General features: G+C 30.6%; 2 protein-coding genes across 2 annotated transcripts; one reads left to right on the top strand and one right to left on the bottom strand.

Annotated features, from left to right (window-relative positions):
* Nucleotides 1-2,552: 2,552 nt before the first annotated feature.
* Nucleotides 2,553-21,113, bottom strand: Bm5777 (Uncharacterized protein; the record flags this gene model as incomplete). Its single annotated transcript, XM_043078995.1, has 15 exons — nt 2,553-2,729; nt 3,165-3,297; nt 3,813-3,946; nt 4,201-4,284; nt 6,482-6,601; nt 6,816-7,027; nt 7,168-7,267; nt 7,402-7,518; nt 7,764-7,935; nt 13,745-13,938; nt 14,290-14,379; nt 14,596-14,733; nt 15,244-15,411; nt 15,627-15,742; nt 20,585-21,113. 15 exons carry the CDS (start codon nt 21,111-21,113, stop codon nt 2,553-2,555), a joined length of 2,484 nt encoding a protein of 827 aa, XP_042934929.1.
* Bm5106 (Uncharacterized protein) lies at nt 10,897-13,167 on the top strand (the record flags this gene model as incomplete). Its single annotated transcript, XM_043078996.1, has 5 exons — nt 10,897-10,975; nt 11,669-11,862; nt 12,252-12,416; nt 12,738-12,843; nt 12,959-13,167. 5 exons carry the CDS (start codon nt 10,897-10,899, stop codon nt 13,165-13,167), a joined length of 753 nt encoding a protein of 250 aa, XP_042934930.1.
* Nucleotides 21,114-22,725: the final 1,612 nt, after the last annotated feature.

Here is a 22,725-nt window from a genome sequence, read left to right as displayed (position 1 = left end):
TTTCTATTGAAACAGTACACTTATTTGAAGTAGTACAGGATCGGATACGTGAATGTTAATTAAAGGACGGACTGATAATCGTAAGAACAATAAATCACAGTAATTAACGAGCATTTCATTAAATCCACCAGTTTTGCTGGAAAATGGACGCATCAGGTACTTTTTACATGATTTTTAACTGACAACATTTATTTTCCTAATATTTTTACACAAGAGATATAGACATATCATCAATTGAGGTCAAAAAAATGTCGTATAGGTAAAAAGATTAATTGTTGATCAGCTTATCATATCTTCAATCTAGGAAACTTCCTATTGTCTTTTTTATGCTTTAAAGAGAAAAGGAAAAAAAAAGGAATTACATAAGAGAATAAAAAAATAATCAGAGAAAATAACCAGAATAATCAGACTCAAAGTGGTGCACCTCTTGACTAAATTGGTCGTGTATCAAGTAAATATCAGCATGATATTAAAAAATGAGTGCGTCCAGTGGATTCATCTTTTGTAATTTTGGAGCGCAAGAAGTTGTGACGATCAAATTGGGGAATGTTTATTTGTATTTCATGTTATATTCGGTAATACGACAAGAAGTAAAAGTAACATCTGCCATTTGCGAAATCAACAAATACAAATTATTCATTAGCTTTATTATTGTAACTGATCTGTGAATAAATATTTCAATATGTTCAGTTTGTATTATCATTGATTTTTATCTCTTTAGTGCACAATATTACGCGATAATTCGAAATATCAGCTTCCCTTAAATTTAATAAATTAACTTTGTCCTAACTTTTGTAGGCTTGTATGGCGTGGAATAAAAGTAGATCACAAGATATCATTTATTTGAATAGTTGTGATTGTGCTGATAAGAGAGGGTGAAAATGCAATTCACTGCAATTTGGCTGTCCCAGTAAAATCTAAAAATGAAATATCAGCTTTTTAAGCTTCTCATTACCTTCCATAACTCTTTAAGTATTTGTCCGTAAGTAAAAAGGAAATAGCGAAAACGGAATCATTTGTTCATTTCATTCTTTATTTATTCCTGAAATTTATCTTTTCATTGTCACTTTGCTGCTCAAATCAACAAATAATAATAATAGTATGCAAAAGAACACTGAAACAAAAGGTAAAAAGACGAACACAGAGAAACTGACAGGTAAATAGACGGAGGGCTTTGACCACCTCAATAAAAGCTGAGGTAATGCATGTGTCTGGTAGTCTTTGATAAGTAAAACATCAGTGCATCAACCTGAAGGATCAAAAAAGTATCGCTATGAAGATAATAGAAAACAAAATCGAAGACAGATTCAGTAGTGCGATATACTACTGATTCTATTTGACTATTGAATAAAAAGTAATGAACTCTTGATCTGCAGATTTTTGAATACAGGGTCTGGCCATTTCAGCATGATTCCAACATAACAGAATAAATTCGACAGAGAGAGAGAGAGAGAGTTTATTTTGCTTTCCTTAAATGTTTCGGTTGACTTTCCTGTTAGACGGATATTCTTAAGCTTCTGAGTTGCTTCCGCTGCTCTCCAAATATTGGGCTTGTGAATCCTTTCTATGCATAACATTTTTCTTCCCTCTTTATCACTAGAATTCGAGCTTCACATTTTATTTCAAGCTTCAGACTTCGACAGAATTAAATTACGTAAAATCTTCACCAGCCTACAACATATAGAATTTAGAAAATAATGATAAATGTAGACTGAAGCAAAAAATATTTCAATTTTTGAAACAACCAGTAAGGAGAGCCAAATCATAGTTTGCAAGAAAGGCGAATTACGTTAAAAAAAAATACTTAACTACAGTGCTATTGAGCAAAATTAAAACTTTAAATATCACATTTGAGCAGCGATTTAATGAAACACAGAAGAATCAATTGTAATACAAAAAGTATAGAACGAAGGAAAGCTCTCGGAAAAAAGCTTTCAAAAAATTTAACAAGCGATTTTAAAACTTACGTAGTTCTTGAACACACACTTACACATAAAAATGGAAAATGTGTTTCTGTTTCCATAATTTTATACATATCAAAGAAACCACAATTTAGAAAATGTCGATGGAAACAAATTTTAAGTATTTTATTTGCTCTAAAATTACTCTAAGACTTAAAAAAGATGACCCGATTTTCATGAAGTTTTTAGGTTGCTCAAAAATTTGATAGGTCAGGAACAAAATATAAGGATTAAGCAAGAAGGATAAAAATTTTCATTCAATCTTTTTTTAAAGCTATTTTACCATTTATCTAATCTGGGAAACTTACAGAAATAATTATTCCAACTTTAATTTACATAACTATCCTAAATTTCTAATAATAAGTGTTCTGAAAAGCTCAAATTTGAAGAAAATAATGATAGATAATAACAAGTGATAGCCGTAGTATTTTGTTCTGAACCGGATTAATAAAGTAAAGCTGGAATAAAGCTAACTTTTCTTCGTCTTCATTTCTTCTTTTTACTCATGATTTCCGTATTATTTGCGAAAATCGATCAGCATTGGTGTTATAAGATGACCAAAATGATTAGTGCCCTACAATTCATCCATCGTCAACTAATATGGTTAGCATTCAAAATAGTTGTTGGATTACTGGAGCGTATTAAATTACGTAACGAACTATTCTGCGATGCTGAATCTCGTGATTCCTCTTTTTGGTCAAAAATACGATATTCCGGATTGGTCATGTACCAGTGTAGCATCAAATCATACAAGTATTTATATTCATCCTGAATTATATATTTAAAATTACATTACTAAAATTTTATTAAAAATATTTCTTGAAAATAAAATTTTAATTTGTAAATAATTTTCACAACTTAGACACTCAGAAATCGAACATAAATTGTCATTAATTACTGAACTCTTTCATAAAATTGCTATACAACTAAATAAGATTGTCAACCTGTTGTCTTCTATTCTTGTGAGCAAGAAAATAAGTTGGAAAACAGTCATTTTTATTATACTTTTATATCGAATCTTACAATTACAAAGTGTCATTGAAATTACTTTTTATAAATAAGTCATTCCTAACATAAGCACTAGCTTTTAAGATTACTTTATAGATAAATAAGTCATTTTCTAACACTTTCTAATCCAATAAGCACTGACTATTAATTAGCTGCAACTTTATAAAACAAAAATTAGTGAGTGAACAAATTTACTCTGTCAACAAGTTGTGGTCTGTTCATTCTAATCAATTTGACAGCATGAAAGACATCAACTTCATGATCCATATCCATTTGATCAATACATACATTAGCAGCTATATAAATGCCGCATCGATTTACACCATTACTGGAAATAAACTTATTAAAAAGTGAAGTATCTATCAAAGAAAATAATTCCATGGATCTTTGACTTTATAAAACAAAAATTAGTGAGTGAACAAATTTACTCTGTCAACAAGTTGTGGTCTGTTCATTCTAATCAATTTGACAGCATGAAAGACATCAACTTCATGATTCATTCATTAATTCATCTGACATTTCTGGCCTACTTCAAAAATGACGTCATTTAAATCTATTTATTTACCTTCAGTAACTGGAATTTCAAGAGCAAATTGAGTTTTGGTGTACTCAATCAACTTAAAAAATGTCAGATGAATTAATGAATGAATGAACTATGTTTTAAATTAGATAAAATTCAGACTAAAATTTTGACTAAGTTTCTGCACTTAACATACTTCAAAATATTTTTATTCAAATAATGTAACTTCCCAATTTTGTTTTTATGCTCAAAAAAATGACATCTATCTTTTCCTGGTAATTTAGAGTTATAAAAAACAAGTGTAGAATGGATTCTGTACTTACTGTGACATAACAATTGTGGGTTTTGTTTCCGGTCTTTCTGGGGCACGTTTCCGCCAGCTGCGAGCCATTTTTATCATATCAATAAGACCAGAAGTTGATGATGGAACCTTGTTTTCAATTGGCCACATTCGAATCTAAAGGCTTTCGAAAGTATAATTAAAAAATATTTTGAAAATTTTGAGTTAAGAAGTGACTTGCTAAAAATCAAATAACTTAAGGCATACATTCGTTTCTTTCTCAGCTAAAAATTTGCACAGATAAAAAATTAGAAAGTGTTAATTGTCTACCAATTAGATATTCACAAGTTCACTTTTTCTTTATTGTTGGAGAAATTTTCAAAACAATAAATGATAAGTCAAAGTCATTTTGCTCATTGAAGTATTATTACCTGTATAACACAACATATTCTAACTTCGGCTTCCAACTGCTGTTGATTGGTACCGTTTGCCATTATTTCTGAGATCATAAATAACTGAAAATATGCATAGAATGACAACAGCAAAACTTTTAAGAAGAGAAATAAAAATAAAAAAAGAACTTCTTGATTGATCTGAGAAAGGGAATCTAATTACTTATGGATTATCGATTTAGTGATCAGTGAACAAATCAACGAAAGTAAACACTTCCATTTTAAAGAAATTATTTCATTTATTTTCATTTAATTTTTTGCCTCAAATAGATAAAGCCACTTTACTTTTTGATACTATTGTGCTGTGTCTTTTTTGAAAATAACTTTTAATAAGACGTAGAAAGTATCTGAATCTTTTGAATAGGTACCATATCAGAAAGCAAAGTTGGCACCACAAGGAAAATAGCAATAGGAGGATATAGAAAATCATTCAACAATCCTAAGAATAATTTAAGAAAAAAGAAACTATTTTGTATTTGTCTTTATTGCAACATATTTCTAGTATCAGAATTATTTAAAGCCTTTCGCATTGTAGCGCAGATTTAATATTGTAACTTTTAAGGTTGTATTTTTTGGTGATTTAAAGCATTCCAAATTAAATTAAAAATACCACACAAAGATAAATGTAAATCGTAAACTTATCTATTAAAATGACAAAAGAGAAACGATATTAAAAAATGAAAAAATTTTGCATCAAAATTAAGTTTATTAGTCTAATCTTTAGAAATAAAACTAGCATTGTTGGAATCTTACGTGAATTAAGATAAAAGAAATTACCCAACTGGATTACTCTCTTCAAATATCATTTTAGATGTTTCACTTTGCAATACTTGCTATCACTCCTTCCCTCTCTCTTTCAGAATTTTAATGTATGTCGGGCTTGTCTGTGAATTTCCAAAAAAGAAAACTCAGCAAGGAATTTTTGTAAAGAATAAAAAAGAAAAATACTACCAAAAATAATTTGTTAAAAAGAAATGAAACAAAGCAGAACAAGTTAAAAATGAGCAATTTAGAGAAAATATCACACAGTGAGTGTGTTCACAATATTACTAATTGAATTGCTCAAGTCAAATACTCTTAATTCCCTTTACATAGAAGCAATTAATTCTACTCAATTTCAATTCTTCATACTGTTCACATATTGTCTGTTTTGTTTTAAGTAGGAAAAATATATTAGCTCTCTTTAAGTGACTCATTTTTAAAGAATATTAATTCGGGTAAAATTCAGACTAAAACATTCATTTTTAATTTGAACTTCTGTCTCATTCAGGTAGAAACAACTATCTTATCATCTAGTTAAGAAACCGTAATGTAGAAGAACTTCAGAAGTATTGAAGGATTTAAATAACATACCAATTAGGATTAAAATAAAAAATAACATACCAATTAGGATTAAAATAATATATACAAACGGTACTGACATGAAAATTTCTTTCGTGAAGGAAATTTTCATGTCAGTACCGTTTGAGAGAACTTCGCTAAATTCGTGATTAGCAATAGTTGCACATTTAAGCAGCGAGTCTTGATCTCATACATATTAATGGAACCGTCAACTGACCATCAAGTGTCATTCTTGTTAGAGTAGAGTGGATAGAACAATGAAGTCAATACTAATAACATGAAGTATAAAAAAATTCATTTCATTTCTTTTTAATTTGGATAACAATAGAATATTCAATTTTGATAGATAGAGAAAAGATTTCGATACAAAACATTTGGAATGGCAGAAAAACATGCCACGACGAGTTTCAAATCATTTACGTCCACAAATGACGTGAGCTGTTTTCTAGAATATGCATTTTCTATCGCAATTTTTGGTTAAAAACTATGTCTTAATTCTTTTACTCTTTGACAGTTTTCAGTGTCACAGTGACATATTTCGTTCCGATAAGATATATGCTTTTAGAATTGTTGAAATCAGTCTTTTATCACTTTTCCAGTACATGATGGTAATAGTGTAAGAGAAATCAGAAATTGATATGCTGAAGTGAAAACTGTAATTTAAGAAATGGAAATTCGAAAACTTTGCTTGGAAAAATTCAAAAAAATAAAAGTCGAGAAACAAATTTACACTGAGAGATTTGGCAGAAGAACAAGAACTTTTCAGTAAAAAGTAGATAAACAAACGTGGTTTAAATTGGAAAAAGATAAACGACCATAAAGAGGCAAAAAATAATGAATTTCTCATAGTAATCAACTGATTCGAAAATATTTGCATATACATTGATTTTAATGTATTTTAATGGTGCGAGACACATACCTTCTTCATAATTTTGACCATATGAGAGGTCATTGATGGATATTGATGATGATTTAAAATTTCGACAACAAAAGGCCCATATGTGTGCTTTCCTTTGCTGTGTAGGAATGTTGGATATGCCTGAAAGAGCAGAGTTTTAGAATTTGCATAAGCTCGAAGTACAGTACCTATTAAACGAAATACTTATTTTGAGGATGAGAAATTCGTATAAATTTAATGAATAGACTATGATCGAAAACCAACGTAATATTAATTAGTCATCTTTCGTCAGTTATTTGGATTATTTACTGTTTTTTTTTTTTTTTTTTTAAATGGCTTTACAAAGAAAACTTACTCGAGAACGCCCCTGATTACTTAAATTAATAATGGTATGGCAACTATGATCGAAAACCAACGTCCAGAAACTATCCAGTGTTGAATTTTTCGGCCACTCCGTTACGATAAACTCATTCTTCCGTCTAAAACCATCTACTTCAACTGCATTGATATAAGTGTAATCTTTGCTTTCACCGTGTAACGTTTGTAAATACGGTCGAGCATGGTCAGCTGCAACTGAATTTGAATAAGCGAAAAAAGTATGCCATTAATACATATTCCAAAGAAGCTTTGAAAATATCTGTAATATCTAAATGACATATTAAGGAAATAGTTTAATTAGAAAGAAATAATATAGTATAAGAACTTACGTGGTACTACCATTACGTCCCTGTTTTTACCGCGATTCTCTAACCGATGACCACCAGCACAATCACCAATCCTCAACGTAGGTGTCAACATTACTAGCAACTGTAAAATATTTGTTTCGAAAATTGAAGTTTTGGTTGAAGTTTTTAAGCTTTCTCATCAAATACTTTCAAAATCTTGTGAAAATTTTGCTTGGATAATAAAAAGTGAAAAGAAATTATAAAAATATTATTAACCTTAGCTTCATTAGCAACCTGTGCTTCCATTACCTGGCGATTCTTCTTCGCTTTGTACATACTACTCCTTTTCTTCAATTTCCACATTTCGATCGGTTCGATATTACACAAGACTGCCTAAAATTTTCCAGGTGTGATATTCAGTAGGTACTGAAACAACGAAGGAATCATTTACTAATTTAAGAGTTGAAGATTGCAGTTAAGACAAAGACTGAAAGAAAATTCGGATCCAAGTGCTAAGAGGTTAAAATCCTAAGGCTAAAAAGGAGATTGGATGACAATAGGGACTGCTTTAGCTGAAATCAATCAGCATGCAGATAACAAAATAAAAAAAAACAGAAATTCATTTGAGTTAAGCCGACCTCAGCGAGAGCATCATAAATGAATTGGTACTGATCTACCGAATCGATCAGATGAGGTCGAGCATTAATTAATATTTTACCATATTCATATACATCAATCTGTCCTGTCTTCTTCAAAAGTTCCAAATTTGCGTCCAATGCCAAAAATGCGCCACTGCGACCGCCACCGTTGCTAAAAATGGAAACGGGTAGAGGATCTGATTAACTCGACTAATTTTTCTCAAAATTTTCAACTTCATATCTTAATTTAATTAACATATATATAATTTTAAATAAATCAGTGCTGAGAACTGCAGAATTTTAGCAATAGCGATTATGCATATGCAACAAAAGTGGAACTTTTCATTTTCAAGGTGCAGAACGAAAACAATTTCTAATTGTAAACTTAAACAATTTCTGATTGTAAAATTAGAAAACAAAAATAGCAAACTGACAAATTGTTTGACTAGCTAGCAAGGTTTGGTGCATCAAATAGAGAGGAAGGAAAACGCGTTTGTGTTGCTTTCGCTGAATTGAAACCAGTGGGATGACTTTTATGCCCGATCATATAAAATCAAAACATTCTCAAAAAATTGACTCGGAGAATTATCAATTTTTTATTTCTTACAGTTACACTTTTACATGGAATTTAAGTTGCACTGCAAAACCCACTATTTGCAACAATGATACTATTACTTTAGGAAACATGCCTTGTTTTCAACTTTCACTATTTTATATTTACGAGTCCAAAAATAAGTTTGCACAGGCTGTGCAAAAAATTCAAAGGTATTATCGCATTGAATCTAAGATTTAGCTTAACTACTGGAAAACTGCAAAAACATGCAAATGTAAATGTATTTTCAAAAATTCCTAAGAAAATACATTGCGTTTGCAAGTGGCATGTGAAAAAACGTGAGATAGCTTCGGTTCTGACACTTATTCCACAATTTTTTCTTCTCGTCTTTATTTCCTTCTTCATCTTGTAATAACTGATGGAATTAAAAATTGAAATAAATCCTTAAGATGTGCTTGCAAGTGTAATTCTTATAGGCTTATCTATTGCAATTTAGCTTAATATGGTACCCTACTCAGTGTTTGATAAGCTAAAAAGTCTAACTCAAGTCCCAGCACAAATAATTCAAAGAATTTTTTAAAAATTCAAAGAATTTGAATATAGAATAAATGTCAAATGTTTCATTAAGTTGAGTAGAAATGAAAATTCTGATTAAATAATAATTTTATTACCTTGAGAAAAGTTTATTATAAGAAAAAGCAGTAATCTGGCATTAATGAGTTCTGATTACCGTTTTTCTCCATATTTTTTACTAATATATATAACTAAGTCTAAAAATGAACACAATAAAGAGACTTCCTATTCTCTCATAGATTATATCAAGTAGACAAAGACTACATAAAAACATATTAGATCAAAGTTAAAAATTGGTGAATTTTTAAAAAACTAATCCACGTTTTCGAAATGAATATCTAAAAGTGAATTTTACTCTGCTCACAAGTCTCTAAACAAGTTTTGACGGAAGTCATTAAAATGCTTGACCCTTTCCATAAGAGAACTAACGTGAGAAAATATGACAGCCGTCAATGAATTCAGATTTCTTTTCTTGCTCAAAATAAAATGAATTGACAGAAAGTGAGCAGAACCGCCCAGAACTGCTCATTTGATGCTATTAAAGCCAACAACGCATCTTATAGAAAATGGTGCATTAGAAAACGAAAATCATTTTCCATTTCTTTCGATCTTCTACCTTTCTCTTTCTTTTCTTCTGTTGTCTATTTTTATGCTGGATTTAACAAATTGTTAAAAAATAGGTAATTTAGTTTCAGAATGCTCAAAAACACATTTCTGGACTTTTATTCCTCTCATCTTTCTTTTCTAAAAATTTTACCTAATAATAAACAGAAATTGCGCAACAATGGAACGAAAAAAGATGTTGCTAAGAACTATTTCACTAATGAGACATTAGCGGTAGTCAAATACTTTGTTTTGAATTTCGTTTCTAATCGTTTTTTTTTTTTTTTTTTCTTTTTTTAGTATTTCCTTGTATCGTGTGAAGTAAACGATTCTGATTAAAGAGTTTCATTAAGCTATGCTATCTTCCGTCCTGTGAAGAGAAAAATCATCCTTTATATTTCCAGAAATAGAAGCCCAAAAATTCTAAACTTCAACAATTACATCAAAAATAAGTAGGAAATAAAAAAGGTCAGATTTGTTCAGAATTCTCAGATCGAAGTAGAGCTCAAATTCTTTACAGAAATTAACTCTCAAAAAACTCCGGCATTTTTAATTTTATCCCATCCTTCAAATTCCAATTTGGGTATTAATTACATGATTCTTTAATTACCTCCGTAAGAAATTACTAAATAAATACGAAAATTTTATCAAATGAAATAATAAGGAAGAGAGAGAGAGAATTGTATTAAAATGAATTCTGCTCGATATATTAACAGTGCGTTGCAGAAACTTATTGACACAAAGTCTGTTGATCTCTTATGCATCGATTCTAATAAGGTTAAACAACTGCTCTGAATACGTGTAAAGAAACGTATCTTGACACGCATGAACGTATCACGGGTCCCTCAACAATTTAGACCATTAAGAATTTAATCGGTCGGAATCTTGTATAATATAATTTATAGTAAAAAACTGATATATAGAAATAAAGAATTGCATGGATTAAAATATGCAATCTTTTCTGATATTTTTAACTTTGAAAAATACAAAAAAGACTAAAACCACTTATCCATACATTCTTTGTCCTTTAATTTGTAATCTAAATAAGTCTTACTGAATAATTTTGGGAACACGATTACAAGTTTGATTCTTAATATAAGACTCATCGATCATAGATATCTGTGCTCGACAAACAGTATGCTAAGAATCAAACTTGTATTCATGCATTAAAAGCAATCTAACAACAATTTTGAACAATTTTTTCCCAGATCCCGGCAATCTTTGCTTATTTTCCGTAATGAGGCGCGCATTTTGGAATTTAATTTATGTACATTTAAAACAACGTCTTTAGATATTAATGATTCTAATAAATTCGATTTAATTGATGTTTGGAGAAGGAAACACAACAGCTATGAACTGTCACTAAACAACGGGAAAATAATGAAATTAAAATTATTTGCTGAAATGAATTCCTTGCACTGCAATGTGAAGCTTTTTCTTACGCTGTTTTTGCATTTTATAACTTCTGAAATGCAAACAACAGGTAAGAATTATACCATTTCCTCTGATTAGTTCAAATTTAAATTAATTGAAGTGAAGTAAAATATCACCTGAATGAATTTCAGCTAATTGTTATTATTTATTTATGAGCCGTTTTTATTAGTATTATCCATCTAACAATATATAAATTAGGTTGGTAATTACTAGGATATAAATACATCTAAATCTATGTTGACAAATATATTAGAATAGAAGCATGCAACTGTTTTCCATCAATTTATTCACAGCAAAAAAGCAATTTTATCAAGCACACTGAAGTGTTTTAAGGGAAGAATGAAAGTAATTGCGCTCTTATGGTTTTTGTTCTTTGTATAGTCAATTGATTTTGCTAAGTAAAAAATGAATTAAGGATTAAGGACTTTTGCTTTCCGTACTTTTTTCTAACTAAAAAATACTTAAACTGACTATTTTTTTTTGGATTAGAAAAACTTGAGGATTTAGCTTGATAATTTGTAAATTACTGTGGCAGTAATTTACAAATATTCGTTTCGAAACTCACAAATGTTACAAATTAGTGTTTGAAAAAATCCTCGAATTAATGAAGTCAAGGTATTTCTCATCCTAACTTTTACAATTTTCATAAGAAAATGTCAAATTAATCGAAAGAACCCAAACAAATTCCAATATCTAGAAATTAATTAAAATAATAACTCTAATCAAGCTGGATAATTTTTAGAGCTGACCCTACAGAAGATTGTTAGAAGTAAGCGAGCATTTGACTTGGCACAAATCGAATCGGATCTGGCGGAGCAGGAAGAGCAGCGTATTCGCTGGGAATCATTCAGAACAGTGAATTCGGAAGCACTGAAGGATAAAATATGCCAAAATAAATGTAACGACAATTTACGACTCGGTCTTGACATGGTCAAGGTACTTAAATGATAATTTTGTGTATGCATCTAGTAGACAGTGGTGGTTTGTCACACCACTGTCTACTAGATGCAAATTGTAAAAGTCAGAGCAAAACAAAAATTTTGTTTTTGGAAAGAAACTTTGGAACAAGTTTTCGGTTTTTTTCAAAATATCATTTCATAAAATAGCGATCGAAGAGCTGCTTTTATAACAGAAAAAGAATTAAAAGACCAAGGAAACATGTGTAAACTGAACTACAAATCCTATTCATCTTCACACATAATTATCTAAATTCTCAAAACATTTTCCTCTCCTCGAAGAAACAGAAATGTTCTGTTTTTCCATTTATTTGGAGTAAGATAGCCATAATCATGGACAGTCATTCCGTCGCAAACTGTTATTTTTAGGCGCACATGGCATTTGGCAGTATCAGTTTTCCGCCATTAGTAGATGAAAACGATCTCAAACTGTTTTGTCACCTAGACGATCAGCATAGTTTGTGCTTACGTAATTGTGGTTTCATAATACAATTCAATATGAATGATTTCATTTGCAAGCATCATTATAAAGAAGTCAATTTTTTATTTTGAAAAAAAAATATTGAAAAGTCATTTGTAAGTAGTAACTATAAAAGATGGGCAACCATTTTAAGTGTTACACTGAATAAGAGAATTAATCTAAGCTTGAATTTGTCAAATTGTTTTCAAATCCTAATAGCTAAAATCAAGCAATGTTAGCTGCATGGTACTTGTCACTTCTTTTCAAGAACATTGCTAGTTCAACGAGAATCGATAACTTAGCAAGAAACCAGGGATAAATCCACTCCCATATTTTTCTCTAATTGAAAGATATGAATAAAGATGATTTCAAAATAATACTTTGATACTTTTCAGATGACTTATTTACTGCCCTGCTATAGACATGCAGTACCAGCATTAAAGCTTGAATGTGGCGCAAAAAGATGCGGTCCTTACATAGATACTGCTAATACAATTACTGGTGAATATTGTGTTACTTAGTTAAACTTCTTTCTTTTATTTATGGGGCGAAGAAAACTGTAAGTCCCACCCAAGGTTTTTTTGGCTCAACAGGCCAAAAGAAGGCTCATTTTTAGGGCGTGCGCATCGATGTAGTTTGCTATTATGTGATATGAGATGCACAACAAATGTGCTTATTGGACGATGTGCTAATGAGTATGGTCAACAAGCCGCTCATTTTATTATGAATTACACAAGCCAACAGGAAATTTTAAACTTTTCAACCTTACTGTTTCAAGTTTCTCTAAATATTAGTAATTTGCTTGCCACGATTTTTCCTAAGTAAACAAAAATTATTTTTCCTTTTCCTCTCTTCGTCCCCTATTATCAAACTTTTATTTCCAATTTCAAATCATATTTTATTCTGAATAAAATGAAGGCACATTTCCAGTTATGTGAGCTTTTTTCTTTGATATATTATCACTAATAGTAGTTGTACAAAGTCTATTTTATTTTTAGGTATCATTTTGGATGAAAGATTTGCTAAAAGAATTAAATTCTACAATCGAAAATTCGACGGTGATAATACCACCCTCATGCTCCAGACTTTTCTGTCATAAACCTGACTTTCGTCAATGCTTTTTATAGAAAGAAATTAAAAATATTATCCACTGATGAATCTGACTTTTGATTCACCAAAATATACTATTATAGTACTCTACTTTTGCCAAAGGAACAGAAGTTCTCTTTGAAAAAAAGTTAGTTTCAATATTTTTGCTAAATTATGTCTGTTTCATTCTTTTTTCCTTTTTTGGAAAAGTATGTTTTGGAGACTAATATTTTCCGATGATATTTTCTTCAAAATTCTATTACCACAAATAATTTTATTGAAAAGATGTCAAAGTAATCAGAAATAAACAAACCTGCAATGTACAACAATTGGTGCATCGGCACGAAATTTGTCAGTGTACTGACGAACTCGTCGACGTAATTCAATAAAGGCGCTAATATACGGTAAACTGTCCAGTTCCCACTCAGTAAAATGAAAATGTTTAATCACGCGAGATTGCTGACCCACATCCGGATCCACTTTTGATAACCGTAACGTACGTATGATCTATAAACCCTGTCTTCTATTAGTTTTCAATAAATGTAAGTTGGAATATATGGAGATGTTTCACAGTCTACTAATAATGGAACTTCTAGAATACAATCTCAGAAATGAGGAACAAAAATGACATGCGAGTGACCGAAGATTCTTTTTCCGGAATATTTTTCAAAAATTTATTTTCTAAATCTATCTCAGGTGACTGATTGGTTATTATATAGATGCCATAATAGGCAAATGAGACGTTTCATTCAACTTAAAATTCAACTTCATTTTTACAATCTTCAAAAAAATTATCTACTAAAGAAACATCGTTAAACTAGCAATTTGTTCTATTGATTATTGCAACTTTGAACTTACAAAATGAGCGTAACTTTTGGTCTCCAATGTTTCTACCTCGATTTGGCCATATTCACTGGATGTAGCAGGCCAATATTGAAGACACATGACCTATATTTATTTTGAATGAAGGAACCTTGTCTTTTTATGATATTTTTGATAGAATTATTTCAACAGCTTATACTCATTATTATTATTATTATTATTAAAAACACTAACCCATCATTATCACTCAAAAGTTAAATACTGTTCTAGGTCATTAATCAATATGCTGCAGTAGCTTTAGAGTTAACTAAACTAACTATGGATTGTTAAAATCAAACTAACCCGCATAAAATCAAAAACTTTAGTTAACATAACTATACAATTTGACCCAAGTTCCCAAATCAATCTCCAAAATTCCGCTATTGCGGGTTTGGTCCTAACAGCTTGCGTTACAACATAAGCCTTCTCACGTAGCCAACTCTGAAATAAATCAAAAATAATATCAATTGCTTATTTATTTAGTTAGTTGCTTGAGAAGGGGAAATCAATGAGAAAGGACGAATATATAAAGACTATTGCTGAATGAAACGTTCGCGGCGCACTTGTCTGGCTTAAATAAGAAAATTAATGAGTGACGCTGTGTGTTTGCATTTCTTTTCCTTCTTCTTCTTCTTTAGAATGGAATAATTTTAAAGTTTCACTATGAGAATAGCTTTGAAAAATTAGAAAAGGAGTAGTTCATCGAAGAACTTCGAGAAAGGATTAATCTTGTTTGTAATAATCAGTTTTGATAATGAAGACTGGAATAATGTAAAAAAAAAGGAAAAAAATTAAATTTAGAACAGAAGTAAAACATAACAGAAGATAAAAAAGCTTGGTAACTTCTATTAGTAGTCTAGTAGTGTATTTTCGTTTCATTGCAAATTTCGAATTTTAAAATTCATAATGTTTGTGAAATTTTGAAGTAAAAGTACAATCTTAAGAACTAACATTGACGTAGCTAGCATTAGCGTAGTGGGAATTTTTGTCGCCAGGGAGCATACGTAGTATGACACGATTGTAATCATATGGCAGCGTATCAGGGAATTGATTACGGTTCTCCATTGCCTGACCGATATCACATCGACATTTGGTCGGATTCACCGAACGTAATATCATCTGCAAATTTTCGAGTATTTTCCTCATAATTTGCTTAACAGCTGGGCCATTTACCTGATAAAAAAAGACTTGTATTACCTATTTGAGAGATGACAATAAAACGAAAAAAATTCTGCGAGACAAACTGCTAACCAACTACAGCTAATTTGCAAATATTTGTACATATATCAGTAGCAGTGTGACAAGTGCGCTTGTTGTCCTTTCAAAAAACTCACAATATATTCTCCTTTAAACAAAATCCTCTTTTTCCGTCGTTCCGTAACATATGCAACAAATTTAGATGCATCAATGGGCGCTGATGGTGCTGCCTGCATCGCTTTTTCTTCTTGCACTGAAATGAACTAATCCCGCAACCAATTCTTTTGATTTGCAGTAAACCTTTTAAATTAAATCTTTGTTTTTCAGTAAAATGTAAACCAAATTCATTTAAACAATGAAAATTTTACTTCGCTTTTTGGGTTTTATCGTTTTGTCATTGTTTAAAAATGAACGATCAAAAAATATGAAAAGAGGATGAGTAAATTAAAACTTCAGCGGAGAGAAATCAATCAAGTAATTCTTTCTTTTTTTTTTTAATTTGATTGATCGAAATGCTGAAGAAATCAGCGATACTACAAATTAATATGTTGAAATTTCGATAATGTGAAATATAAAACCTCAATGGCTGAAATAACCGCATACATTCATTTCGATTAAATGCGGCAGTTGAAAAGAACAATAATTTTCGATAATTAAACAAATGAATTTTTCTAGTGAGAACGATTTTAAAACAATAAAAGCAAAAAAAGAAAAAGTAATTGCAAGCGTTACATTAAAATGTTTTAATTCTAAAGGCATTTCCATTGCTTTTCAATGGATAAAACAATATTATTTCATATGAATGAATGCTAACTATTAATAATGATAAACTAACAGAGTTAGTCTTCTAGGTATATAATCTAAACGAAACATACTGGAAATATAATACATAATTGAGAAGTAAGGACGGAGATACATGAGAAGAGTTGAAAGTAAGAATATTTTATGTTTTCTTGCAAATGATACTGCTATAAAGAACATGCAACTAAAACAAAATAGCTGATCTTTTTGATATTAATTTGTTATCAACAAAAAGTTTTCTGCATTCAATCTATTGTAAGTTGTACAATTTATAGAATGATAAGTAACCCTTTAATGCCTATAAATTAGTCGATAAGCCTTAAAGATCTGTTAAATAGATATAGTACACTTTTTTAAAGAAACTTTTGTCTAAAGTTTTTTCTTTAATGATATGAAAAATGATTATTAATTACTGACTAAGATATAGTTCAACTGCAAAAAACAATGCACTTTTGATGATTTCATCGATTTTATTTTAGCGAAATGTTTCAAATATTATATTTCATAGCAGGATGTACAATTGGTGATGTGTGACGTGACAATCAATGTCATCTGTTTTTTGTTGACAAAGAAAATGTTCAGAGAGCTTTAACTCATTGAACTCTCAGATGTTGTATGTATCTTAAATGGTCCATATCCACGATCCATATTCAGGTAATTTAATAGGTAAGTTTGAACCAGAAATGCTATAAAGTAGCAAATGATTTTCATAATAATTAAACTATGGAGAATAACTTGAATACATCTCTTTCTCCAGAAACATACAGATCCAAAAAATTTATAAATAAAAAAATGCTAAAACATTTTGGATTCTCATGAAAATGCTAATTAAAATTATTGTCCAAAGTTAAAAATATTATTGTCATTTTTCCGCTCACAGTTCATTATGACAAAAAACCAACAAACATATGAAGTCAAAAGATAAGCTGTTTCTAGTGGAAATTCGTGATGGCTTTGAGGATAATGAAGTTTGCGAATTATAAAAAATGATTAAGCGCACTCCGCAATCTTAATAAACAGATGCAAAGTATCTGTGACCAGAACTGATGTTTACAGAATTACAGGAGTGAGCAATAAAATATTGGTAAAATAAACTTATTGTAAAAAGATGTGAATTTTGATGGTCAGGTGGTTAAACATATTTCCTGATCGGTCGTATGTATCTGAGGTGGAACTTCTTGAGAATGACAATCTTCCAACAAGTGTATCGTAAAATTTTCCTTAATTGAACATAGTAGCTTGTCCCATTGTTGACACGATTCAACAATCTTTGTCCGATGGTGAATATGACTCTTATAATTGGCCAAAGTTAGTTAAGCATAATTAGCATTTCCACTTTTTTTTCTTTCTTTATAGAAATATGCAATATGATGCTTAACTTCATGGCTAGTAATACTGCTCAATGACAGAAATCATTAAATTTCAGTACATTTAGTTATCCTCAATTTCTTCTACAAAAAAGTGACAGACTTGCAGGCTGCTATCTATCTAAAAATGAAATGAATTTTAAACAGTATCTTTCATATCGCTCAAAAATGGGACCACAAAATCTCTGATAATACTATGAAACCACTTCCTAAGTAAAGCAAATAGTATTGTATCAGTCCACTTTGAAATTCGTCAAGATTGCGTAAATAGAAGAAACTGAATTAATCAATATTTTCATTTGTTGACATTCAGGTGGTTTTAATAGGTTTTTTTTTTTTTTGAAAATTTTTTCAAAACTTTCATAATTTTGAAACATTTTCAGTGACGATGTTTGCTCAGTAAGGTACAAAAGACATTCAATTAGTACGCTTCAATTAGTACGCATGCAAAACTTAAATGACAGATAAATAATTGTAAACTGTTTAAATTATAACTGCTTAGTTTTATCTAAGTCCAAGACCCATCTCAATTCAGTTGAGTTGAAACGAAATAATGAGAGTATGATGATTTGTTGCAACAGAAGACTTCCATGTTTATTATAGTTTTGATAGGTAAAATCTTTTCAAAGCTTTTTTAAAGAACTTCTCTGGAAATAACCTTTCCTTAAGCAGTGCATTCAGATAAATACAGGTCTGAATCATATTAAGTGTTATTTTGGTGAACTTAAAGTCGGCAAAAAACTGACCAAACAAACTAGACAATCTGCACTTTTTAGATTAAAGAATACTAAGGTCTCACAGGTGTGTTAAGATTCGTTGCATAAATACAATAAATATATAGAAGCTTAATGTACTGAAGCTCATATAAGATCAATATTAATAAAAATTATTCAGAAAAGTTAGGCTAGGGAAGTAAAATTTTGGTAAGTCTTTTAAAAACATTAAAAAGGACCGGATATTTGCCGGTTTCGTTAGGAGAAGAATGAATCCATAGCATTTGAATGTTTCAAATGGAATGCTTGCTAAGCTTTTTTACTCTCTGCGACATTATTCCAATACCTCAAGAACCAGAATGAATTTTACTTTTTATGTACCTAATCTCATCTTTTTCTAGCCTTGAATTCCTTTGATACGGCATATTCCCTGTTTTCAAAGGAAAACTTAGTAATCTTCTACCTCATGATCACTATAATCGTGATTATCGAATAATCATTAAAGTAATTGTTGGCTCTTCTTATAATGATTATTAAGCTCTAGCATCTTATAGTGATTAGCAAATTCTACCTCTCATAAAGGATGAAACATTCTTTTAGTCGTTATCATATCTTATTCCAGTTTCACAAATCCAAATTGTCCTATTAATTTCATCCTTATCTAGCGCAAATTTTATGAAGTAAAAGAGAAATACGGATTGCTAAGAACAATTTACGATATTAATATAAAACTTGAAAAGTTCGTGAGTAAAAGATTCTAACCTGAGCTAATGGACACAGAAGAATGGATAGCTTGCAATAGTGGAAATTTGAGAACATCTACAAATAGCAATTTTATGACTTTAAAAAAGAAATATTAATTTCTCTATTTCAGCTAATTCTTTCGCACTCCATGAAGAATGTTCATTGTAATTCGTTCAGTAAGACTACTGAAATTTATTCCTCTTATTATTCTGTAAATAAATTAGAATTGTCCAAAATAGTTTTGAATGTAGTAGCAATATGAAGATCAATTGTTAGCTGTGATCTATGCATTATGATCAATGGACACGCTACTGATAACCAGCACTTACATTCTGAACTTATCATTTCGGTTCTTCTAAACCGCTGCTATCATAAACACTGCAACTTATTACAGAGATATATTGCTTGTGAAATTCAATTTAAGCTTACAACGCATACCTTATTTCTGAAACTTAATATAACGAAAAAGGTTGTGTAATAAAAACATGAATAAAAGATATATGAGTTTCTAGTTTAAAATAGAATAAATTAGTTATATTATAAATGTATGAACAATACAAGTCGATTCAAAGGATAAGTTGCAATTTCTAAAGAAAATAAAGTTGAGCTTGTCGCTTTGTCCTTTATAATTTTTGGAACACTCATTAAAGTGGAAATCAATTTTACTACTACATAAAGTACGAAAAATCGACAGAATCATCAAGCATTCCTTTTTCAAATTCTTTTCCAAACTGTCCCATTCTAATTCAACCATCTGTAGTGATTTCATTAGATCCATGCATCTTTTCTTTCTTTCATTGTTTATCAGTTGATAATTTCATCTTTGTGCCACCATTAATTAGGATGTTTATACTATTTTAATCGAATACTAAATCAAGTTAAGCCTAAGCTTAGTTAATAATTAATCTTTCACATCGATCTCTTAATTTTCATTAATGAGGTATATTTGAGCAGTTTCTGCTACATAAACATATCCAATAATTGCCACAATGTGTAAAGCATAGTGCACAGCTGAATGATTCTTGGAAATGTTGAAGAACGTTTCCAGTTGTAAATCTTTCTCTAAACATCCGTCTGCGCCAACAACAACTGTTCCATCGATGAAAAAGAGTAAAGTGTCAGTTTGCCAAAAGTTGGCGTAAATGTGTCTATTATAATGCAATTAACTTATGGTCAATATGTCATATTTCATAATATTTATACGCAGGAAAATTTCATGTAGAACAGAAAGAATTTTAAGTTTTTTTAATATTGGCAACGATGAGAAATGGCATTAAAACATGTGGACATTATAGCAGTTAATGAGAAAACATTTTAGTAGTTTAATATGCTGTCAAGACTTTTGAGATCAAGTAGAGAACTGTGTCCTTCAATGAATTATCTGATAAAATAAAGTAAAGAAAAAGAAGGAACTTATTTATTTTCGTATCCATATGCTAGAAAAATTTAAAAAGTGATTTAATTAATTACCATATCGTATTTGTTCGTTGAGATGATGCGGTGAATAATTTTGCCACTTGACTAATGCTTTACGACGTTTTCGTTTTTTCACTGCCGAAACACGGATCGACTTGGGAGCATTATCGCCAACCGTAACACCGCCAACCGTAATACCTGGTAAAGGTGGTATTCCATGCGTTTGTAAAGATCCGGAACGCATCGCTTCCAAGACTAGACTTATTTCAGAAGCTGATTTTCGTAAGTTAGACCAAATTTTGGGAACATGTAAGTCACGAAGCGATTCACGAAATGTCAGTTTTGGTGATGATAAAGTAACGGAGGGTGATGAAAGTGACTGTTGTTTGGATGGAGAAGCATTCTGCCGATGATCTGAATTATCATGATAATAATGGCAGTAATCATAGGATGACGAACTCTGCTGTGGTTCCAGCAATTGTCCTTGTTGTTGTTTAACTCTGTTATATTGGCGACGTTGATTTTCTGGAGTTTCTGGTGCAATGGAAGCTTTTTCTACTGTAATTTCTGGTGTCATCGCCATTATTTGCTTCCAGCAATCAGAATTAAGCAAAGTAATGAACGAAAAAATGAATTAAAAAAATAGTTTATTTCTTGATTATCGATGGGGATCGCATAGATTTTTACATCACAAAACATAGTCTTATGATCGTAGCAACCCTTTCGGTTTCGCAGCAGGAAGAAACAGGAAAGAATAAATGTTTTCGCATTAAGGCGTATTATTGCTATATTTGAGTTCCGTAACGAAACGTCGTCGACCGGTGGCAAAAATAATACGTATGCAAACCCTCTCACATGATGAAGTAAAAGAATGCAGAAGGCTGGGCGCAACTTTTTTGTCGCTGAAAGAAGACTAATAAATAAACTTCTCTTTGGAATCGATGTTTGTTTTTCTTTCAACTTGAAGCTTAAAGTTTGTGCTGAAGCTTTCTCCTTTCCACCCAACTGTGATGGGTTGGTAGTAGATCTCTGGTGCTTTTTTAATCAACAAAAATTAATGTCTATCAAGATTGTCAGCAAACAAATTTTGGAAATTCAATTTTCGAGATACAAATTTCAGAAATTCAATTGTCGAACATAAATTTCGAAAATGCAATTGCTGAGACACAATTTACTTATGTCACAATATTTGAAAAATACATTATTGCTATGCAACATGATTTTCCAAACAACTATAAATAAGGAGCAGTGGGATGCAGAATTTGTTGATGAGCTCTACTTGAATGGGTTTAAGGCCAAATTCGACATACAATAATACAACACTGAAAAATTCATAGAGAAGAAGTAGCTCCTAGTGCTTCCTAATGGAAGCAAAAAGTGGTCATAGGATATCAAGAAGAACAGTGTCTTAGAAACTGATTATTTTACTACTATTCTATCGAAAAACTTCTAATTTAGCAGTGAAAAACTCTCTTACAGATACAAAACCAAAATTAATGACTGAGAAAAACACTTTGATCAATGATATTAATAATGTTTTAGTCATTGATATGTGATCTTTGGAGGGAGAGGAAATTAATAACAATTTAGAAAATTAGTTTCTCAAAGTAATGGAGAAATTAATTCTGAATGAATAATTGAATACTTGCTTGTACGGATTAGCCCATTAAATATCCGATAAAGATTTCTGGGCAAAATTCGGTTTGCTGTTTCTAAATCAAAATTCAGGGAGAGAGAGAGAGAAGACTGAATATCACTACAATTAGCTGGCATTATCAAAACTCTAGCATCACATTTTTTGAATTTTGGAGCCTTTTTTAAAGAATTTTTGTTCAAATTAGTAGTCTGGAATTTTTGAGAAAACTAATATCCCAATACCTTGAAGCTAGAATGGCACTAGTCGTTTACTATTGGGTCAAAAATAATAGCCATTGCTTCAAGAATGACAAACATAGTAAGAGGATTATGCTACTAATCATTCTGTCTTTCGGGACAAATAGAGTCAACAAATCAAACGGTCGCTTCCCAAAGAGATTTACACGAAGAAAGTCTAAGTTTTAACTTTTTTTTCTGAAATTCAACAAAGTCTTTGGAAATTTTTGTACGAAACAGCTGCGTAACGTAGAAAGAAAACTACAAAAAGTAATCGCTCCTCATCTGGTCTTAATATAAATGATGCGCAAATACTGCACTTA

Source organism: Brugia malayi, assembly GCF_000002995.4.
Source record: "Brugia malayi strain FR3 genome assembly, contig: Bm_v4_Chr2_contig_001, whole genome shotgun sequence".
NCBI lineage: Eukaryota > Metazoa > Nematoda > Chromadorea > Rhabditida > Onchocercidae > Brugia > Brugia malayi.
Note: the sequence above shows the minus strand (reverse complement) of the source record. Positions and strands in the feature narration are given on the sequence as shown.